General features: G+C 55.5%; 1 protein-coding gene across 1 annotated transcript; it reads left to right on the plus strand.

The window, feature by feature from the left end:
- Positions 1 to 817: 817 nt before the first annotated feature.
- On the plus strand, positions 818 to 6,766 carry LOC129734327 (olfactory receptor 14C36-like). Its single transcript, XM_055697212.1, has 3 exons — positions 818 to 1,569; positions 4,754 to 4,911; positions 6,585 to 6,766. Exons 1-3 carry the CDS (start codon positions 818 to 820, stop codon positions 6,764 to 6,766), a joined length of 1,092 nt encoding a protein of 363 aa, XP_055553187.1.
- Positions 6,767 to 7,616: the final 850 nt, after the last annotated feature.

Consider the following 7,616-nt stretch of genomic DNA (forward strand, 5'->3'; position numbering starts at 1 on the left):
TCTGTGGTGGGTCAGTCCGTTCTCAGCAGTGCCTTGTGGTATTTCAGGGTAACATGGGAGTGTGGCCACCATTCATCTCAGGAAGGTGCAAGCCCATAGAAACTGGGAACCTGATGGACAGACCGCCTCCCCTCACTGGGCACTCACCCACAGGCAATCCTCTTGCCTCACAGACCTCACTGTGTTCCCCCGGAGGGCAGCAAAAATGCTCTGCTTTTCTGACATCTGAAAATACTCAACAGGAGAGATGGGGGGGAGCTGTGAAAAAAACTCAAGCTCTCTTACAATGCCTTCACCCTTCCCGTTCCTTAGCACTGGCGCTGCAGACGCTGACCAGCCCTTCTGCGTTGGCACTGGTTTCAGAGGACAAAGTTAAACACCAGGACTGGTCCCTGCCCCCACCCACTGCTGCAGAGTGGGGCTGGCTGGTCAAGAGCCCGTGGGCAGATGCCCTGCTCTTCATCACCCACACGGCCAGCACCAAGCAGGGCTGCAGCCACACAGCTGCAGGAAGGTCTCCGAGAAAAGAGAGGGATGTCTGTGTGTGACGGGGGGATGGTCTGTGGGAAATGGCTTTGATTTTGCTTGCAGAAGTCTCCCCTAAATTAGCACTGTCTTTTTCTCCTGTGACAGGACCATATGCCCAGAGGCAGCACATGTCCAACAGCAGCTCCATCACCCAGTTCCTCCTCCTGGCATTGGCAGACACGCGGGAGCTGCAGCTCTTGCACTTCTGGCTCTCCCTGGGCATCTACCTGGCTGCCCTCATGGCCAATGGCCTCATCATCACTGTATGTGACCACCACCTGCACACCCCATGTACTTTTTCCTCCTCAAACTCTCCCTCATCAACCTGGGCTCCATATCCACTATTGTCCCCAAAGCCATGGCCAACTCCCTCTGGGACACCAGGGACATCTCCTACTCAGGATGTGCTGCACAGCTCTTCCTGATTGTCTTTTTCCTTTCAGCAGAGTGTTCTCTCCTCACCGTCATGGCCTATGACCGCTACGTGGCCATCTGCCAGCCCCTGCACTACGGGACCCTGCTGGGCAGCAGAGCTTGTGTCCACATGGCAGCAGCTGCCTGGGGCAGTGGGTTTCTCTATGCAGCGCTGCACACGGCCAATACACTGTCACTGCCGCTCTGCCAAGGCAATGCCCTGGGACAGGTCTTCTGTGAAATCCCACAGATCCTCAAGCTCTCCTGCTCACACACCTACCTCAGGGAAGTGGGGCTTATTGTGGCTAGTTCCTGTTTAGTCTGTGGATGTTTCGTTTTCATTGTTCTGTCCTACGTGCAGATCTTCAGGGCTGTGCTGAGGATCCCCTCTGAGCAGGGACGGCACAAAGCCTTTTCCACGTGCCTCCCTCACCTGGCCGTGATCTCCCTCTTTCTCAGCACTGGCATGTTTGCACACCTGAAGCCCCCCTCCATCTCCTCCCCATCCCTGGACCTGGTGGTGTCAGTTCTCTACTTGGTGGTGCCTCCAGCAGTGAACCCCCTCATCTACAGCATGAGGAACCAGGAGCTGAAGGACGCACTGAAGAAGCTGATGCAGTCAGGTGTATCTCAGAAGCAACAAATTATCCATGTCCCTTCACAAGGCATTTCCACTTCATTTCTGGAAACTCCAGTGCGTTTAGCATTCTATTTGTGACAATCCTGTTTTTCTAGAAATGTCTGAATCTGTTGCACGTGGGAACCCAGCCTGTCTGACCTGGTGTTCTTTGTACATGTGCATGGGTGGACAATTAACCTTGACTCCTGGCTCACATCTCTGTAATAAAAGGAGGATTTCTCAGTTCCAATGTTTGGACTTTTGGCACTAATTCCAAAGCCAAGCTGAGGAACAAGCTGCAGGAATTGTTTCCTGAACAACGTCTCTGAGCTTGGGTTCCCCATGGCTCAGGGGAGGAGGGCATGGGGCAACGCGTTAGGGCATGGGCCTGTGTTGAGCCTTGGCGTGTGGGGGCCCAGTGCCCATGGGAATGGTTGGTGACCAAGAGGGATGTGCCTGGGACCATCTCCCTGGGCTTTCAGGCACTGCTGCCCTGCACAGCAGCACCGCCTGCTCAGGGCCATGCCTGAGACCACATTCCTGGGCAAGAGCAGGTGTCTCTGTGGATGCCCCAGCTGGGGCAGGCTGCTGTGTCCCTGGTGCAGCAGGAGGTGCCTGGGGAGCCCCCAGGCCAGCAGCCTGGTGCTGGGGACAGGGACTGGCCCCGAGGGGCTGCCAGGAGTGGGCAATCAGGGTCCCTGTGAGAGAGGAGCAGCAGACAGAGGGAGGCAATGGCCTCTGTGTCCTCATGCCATGGCTGGTGCCAGCCCTGGGGCTGACTGGCAGGAGGAGACCCCTCTCTGCCCACCAGCATCTCCTGTGCCCTTGTGATGGTCTATGGCCATGGGGTGAGTGCCCAGAGCTCTGCAGCCCCCTTTGGGTGGGCAATTGCATGGGGCCAGCCCCGCGTGGGCTGCTGTGTCTGCCTGGGCTGGGGAGAGGGCAGGGGAGGTGGGCAGAGCTGGGGAGGGGGGGCTGGGCTGGGAAGGGCCAGGGAGAGGGAAACACCAGTGAGAGCTCAGCTGTGTGGGTGTGCAGGGTGGGGGCACACAGCAGGGTGGTCCTGGTGCAGACCCAGGGGTCATGGTGAAGCAAGCAAGGCACCAAAGGAGCGGGACTGAGGGGCCAGATCTGTGCCGTGTTCCCTGCACACCCTCAGAAAGCTGCAGAAGGGAAATTTTCCCCACAAATTCCCAAACACTGCTCATTTCCAAGCCTGGTCATATACCCCAGCCCTCATTAGGGACCACTGCTGCATGGTCACCTCCGTCCTCCTCCGTTGCCCGGTGATACCCAACTCCATCACCATTTCTAAATATAAAGGGAGCCACCTTCCTACTGACACTTGTTACACACAAGTCCCATAGCTCTTGCCACATTGGTCTCTCAGGGAAGGCCATTGTCAGACACCTCCAACAAGATCATGTTCTCATGGCATGGTGTTCTAACAAATATTGATTGAGATCCCACCAGCTGGCCTGGGTCCAGCGCTCCAGTCTTTCATTCAGAACAATTTCTCAAATAATACTCTTGTGCTCTCAGCCTCTCTTTGTCCATAATGTGTTCCATGTCCCAACTATCCTTCTGGCCTCTGCAGGACTTCTCTGATGTGTCAGGGTCTTTCATGTGCTGAGAGCCCCATTGTGGGCTCAGCAGTCCTGATGTGGTCCTGTGGTGGGTTAACCTTGGCCAGTGGTGAGACAAACATTCAGCTGCTCATTCGCTGCACTGACTCAACAGGACAAAGGAAAAAAATAAACCAGCAATGCTCATGGCAAAGATAAAGAGATCTCTTACTGATTCTTTTCATGTCCAGAGATGTGAGGTCTTGGCAAAGATTAATTTATTGCCAGTTAAAAAAATGTTTGGTTTGTGAGATACTATGGCAGGAGAAACAATGGGTGAGATAATCTGGTTTATTCTGGGGGAATCAGTCTCCTTGGTGTTGACAGGACAGGTAAGCAAGGATGCCAAGAGTCCAGGGGCTTGTGGGCAAGTTCCTCAGACCAAACAGGTTGCCCACTCTGATGCTCGCCTGCACCTGGGTCTCCACAAAGACAACAATCTGCTCAGGGATTTGAAGACCAGTGCCACCTTGCTTCTAGTAGTGTGCAGTTGTGGTGTCCCTGATGCCCAGGCATGTGTGGATGGAGAGCAGCAGAGCACAGCCCTGGGGCAGAAGGGAAGGAGAACCTGGCCTGCTGAGGGCACTGGCAGGTGGGATCCCATGGGGGCAGGGCCCTGAGAGCATCCCTAGGCCTTCCTGGCCCTGACCAGCCTCACCTGGGGCCTCCATCCAAAGCTTTGTCCATGGCTTCGGGAGGCCATTGAAGCCAGGCAGGAGATTCAGCCCCAGCACAACCTGTGCTGTAGGTGTGCGGGTCTCCAGGCACAACCACAGGAACAGCCTGGCCTGTCTATGGACCTTGTTGGTTCTGAATTTCAGGCTCACTTCCCAGCTTCATTCTGAATGGGGTGGCCAATGAAATGACTCCATGGCCCTCCAAGTCCTGGGGACATTCTGCTGCCTTCCTTCTTTCCTCTAACTCCCTCCAAATTATACACACCTTCCTTATTGTAATGGCTTGTCTCTGGCCAAAAGCCCAGCAGCCACCCAGCCGCTCCCTCCCTCCTTCCCTCCCCAGTCAGGGCCCAAAAATGAACACAGTCATGGACAGGGGGTCTAACGAGGGATGAGCACGGAGACACAACCACTTCCCGCACTCCCTTGTCAAGGCACCTCTTCATACGCTCCAGGGCACGGCTGGCTGCCTCTGCTACCAGGTCACGGGCTGGGATTGTGTTTTGCCTTCTGTCCCCCAGCACCACCAGGGCCTTTTCTGCACAGACACTGCCCAGCCAGGCAGGTCCCAGGCCCTGCAGCTGCAGGGTGTTAGTCCACCCGAGGGAGGTGCAGGCTCTGCCCTTGGTCCTTCCTGCATCTGTGAAGCTCCTGACAGGGCGGCCACCCCACCTGCCAGGGTTCCCCTCCATGGCATCCCTAGGGCACAGGGATGGTCCTCTCAGTTTGGTGCCACCGACAGACACTGTGAGAGTTGCCTCCACTGGATTATCTTTCCAGCTCTTAAACTGTAATCAGGAGAGTCCCCTGTGGTGCCCACACTGCCCCAGTATGTCCCAGTGGCCTCCAGGTGGGGTGTGAGCCCTTCCCCACTGCTCTCTCAGCCTGACCATCCAGCTGGTATTTTACCCATCTCTTTCTGTTCACACCCAGAGTGTCATGGCCTCGCTTGGGCAGAACACTGAGGGAGACCATGGGAAGACATTTGTAAAGCTGAGGGAAATGACATCCACTTTGGAGCTCCTCACGCACAACTGCAGGCTGTCAGGTTGGCGAGGCAGGATTTACCCTTGGAAAATCCACCTGGATAGTTACCCGCTCAGGTGCTAGAAATGTCACCCAAGGCGACTCTAACTGGTGGCACACCCCTCACCACTGGGGGTCTGTGCAGCCTGTGGTTCCCCGAGCTAAAGGCTGAAGGTGAAGAAGGAGGACAGCGCTCTTGCTTCAGTCCATTGCTTCCTGTGCTCCTGCCTTGTACCACAGTGAGTTCTTGGAAACCTTGCCATAGGCAACGCAAGGCTCTTACATCCTCCCACAAAAGCCCTCCATTCTCCAGGGTGGACCAGCCCAGCTCCCTCAGCCTGATCTAACAGGGCACGTGCTCCAGCCTTGACCATCTCTGTGATTCTTTACTGAAATGGCTCCAGCGTGCCAATGTCTCTCTGCTATTGCGGAGCACCAAAGCTAGACAAGTACTCTAGATGTGGTGAAACAAGTGGGAAGCAGAGGGAGGGAATGACTTGCCGTGGCTGTGCTCCTGGTCATACAGCCCAGGAGGCTGTTGGTCACCTTTCCTGATGGCTCCTAGTTTGCCGAATGCAAACCAAGGACCCAGCCAGGCAGTCCCTGCCCTGTGTCATCGCAGGGCCTCGGTCCACTTTAGGGGCAGGACTTTCAGTTTGTCCTTCTTGGGTATCACGAGATTCATGGGTGCTTCCAGTCAAGAGGAAGTTCCTCCAGTCTCTGTGACCTTCCAGTGGGGATGGAGAATGGCCTCACTGGGACATCGGCCTGCTCACACAGCTCCCTGGGATGCCGCCCCTCCACCTCCCTGGAGTGGGAAGCATTGAATTTGGTCAAATGACTCCTGACATGATCCCCATCCACACTTGGCTGGTTCCCTCCAGAGTCCTGCCTTCAGGCACAAAGCTTTGGGACACGATGCTGGGGAAGACTAAGGCAAAGAGGACCTGGAGGATGTTCAGTTTTATCTAGACCTGCTCTTACTAAGCTCAGCAGTGGCCACACAGGGGCTTCGTTTATTTCTTAAACTGTTCTGCAAGTAGTGACAGATCCTCTTGATGCCCTTGAACATCTTGCAAGACCCCATACTAAGCAGGCTTTGGCTTCCCTGAAGACATCCCTATTTCTAAATTCCTCTTTGAGCCCTTGCATCCACCTCCAGGATGCTTCCTTTTCTCTCTGGAGATTCTTGAGGAATTCCTTCTTCAGCCAAGGATCTCTCTAGGCATGTCTGCTTGATTTCCTGCTCCTCGGTATGGACAGTTCCGCTTGGAAAATGCTTTCCTGAATGACCAGCCGTACACAGCTCTGCTGTCCTTGAGTGCTGCTGCCCATGGGACTACCACTACAAGTCCCCTGAAGAGGCTAAAGTCTTCTCCCCCTATTTCATGAGCACTACAGCCGGGGCTGACACTGGTTTTCACATCCCTCAGCAGCACTGCCTGTTTGGCAAGGACCAGATTCAGGTGAGCGTCACCTTTGTTGGCCTGACACCTGTGCAAAGAATTTGTCTCAAGAGACCCCCGACACCAGCTGGACAGGGTGTATCCTGCTGTGCTCCCCTTCCAGAAGGCGTCAGGGTCATGAAGTCCCCAATAAGAGCTGGGATCATGGACCTGCAGACTTCCTTGGCTTGCTTAGATAAGCCTTTCTCCACTGCCGTACCCTGAGTGCGGGTGCTGTGTCTCCCACCAGGATGGCACACTAACCGGCCTCTCGCTGACACTCTCCTGCAAGGGCTCACCCAACCTGCTGCACACCCCGGAGAGGAGATCCGCACGTGCAACAAGTGCCTGCACACGGAGGGCATCCCCTCCTCAGCTTCCTGGCCTGTCCCTCGTGAAAAGCCCACACCTTTCCCTGCCGCACCACTGTGACCCGTCCCACCACCCGTCATGATTTATTTCATCAATATCATGATTTACTCCATCAATATCCAGCACGATGACAGCATGTGGAAGTCCAGCTCCTCCTGCCTGAGCCCCAGTCCCAAGCCATCGGTGCGCTTCTGGGCTGCAGCACCTCAGCCGTAGCGCTGGGGCCAAGCTCAGGCTTCTCTCGGGCAAAGCTGGTACCAAGCGCCCCCGAGCCAGCGTGTGCCCGTGCTGTGCTGGAGACCAGAGACCCGCTGGAGTGGGTGGCGGTGGCAATCTAAGTGCACCAGCAGAGGAAGCCGTGCCCTCTGCAAGGCCAGAAAAGCAGTGCTGGGCTCTGCAGCCCTGGCAGAAGAAGGCTTGGCTAGCTGCAGTGCTGCTGAGGCCCCTGAAGGCCTGTGGGGGAGGGGAGGCTGACCTCCAGGAGGACATGGTGCTGCTGAAAATGTGCTTCAGTTTGCATATGCTGTGATCCAGGAACACTGTGAGAACCATGCACTGGTTCTTTGATGGTATCTTCACGGGGCTGAGCAAAGGATTGTTGGAATAAGTACCAGTGGAGTGTGGGAGTAGCCAGGTGGTTGGAACCCCCACTGTGATGGGCTTCCTGTTCATGGACCAGCTGGATGAACTTGGGTCAGACCGTGACGCACTGCAGGGCTGGCATTCAGTTGCTGGTTGACAGAAACCAAATCTACCTGAGGTGCCACCTGGGCTTCCTCAAAGGAACCATATTCCTGACAATAAAGATTTGGATGCCCACGTTTTTATGTTGCAGAAGGAAGCCGAGCTACAGCAGATACCAGAAGCAGGTACAAATGCTGCAATACCTCTTGTATGGGCTTCAGGAACA

Source organism: Falco cherrug, chromosome 19 (assembly GCF_023634085.1).
Source record: "Falco cherrug isolate bFalChe1 chromosome 19, bFalChe1.pri, whole genome shotgun sequence".
Taxonomy (NCBI): domain Eukaryota; kingdom Metazoa; phylum Chordata; class Aves; order Falconiformes; family Falconidae; genus Falco; species Falco cherrug.

What these genes read in the sequence shown, in the direction of transcription:
- LOC129734327 (XM_055697212.1), top strand. Translation starts at nt 818, where the DNA reads ATGTACTTTTTCCTCCTCAAACTCTCCCTCATCAACCTGGGCTCCATA. An exon ending in AAGCTGATGCAGTCAGGTGT is followed by an intron (nt 1,570 to 4,753) that starts ATCTCAGAAGCA and finishes TCTCAGCCTGAC; the next exon opens with CATCCAGCTGGTATTTTACC. An exon ending in GCACAACTGCAGGCTGTCAG is followed by an intron (nt 4,912 to 6,584) that starts GTTGGCGAGGCA and finishes GTCTCCCACCAG; the next exon opens with GATGGCACACTAACCGGCCT.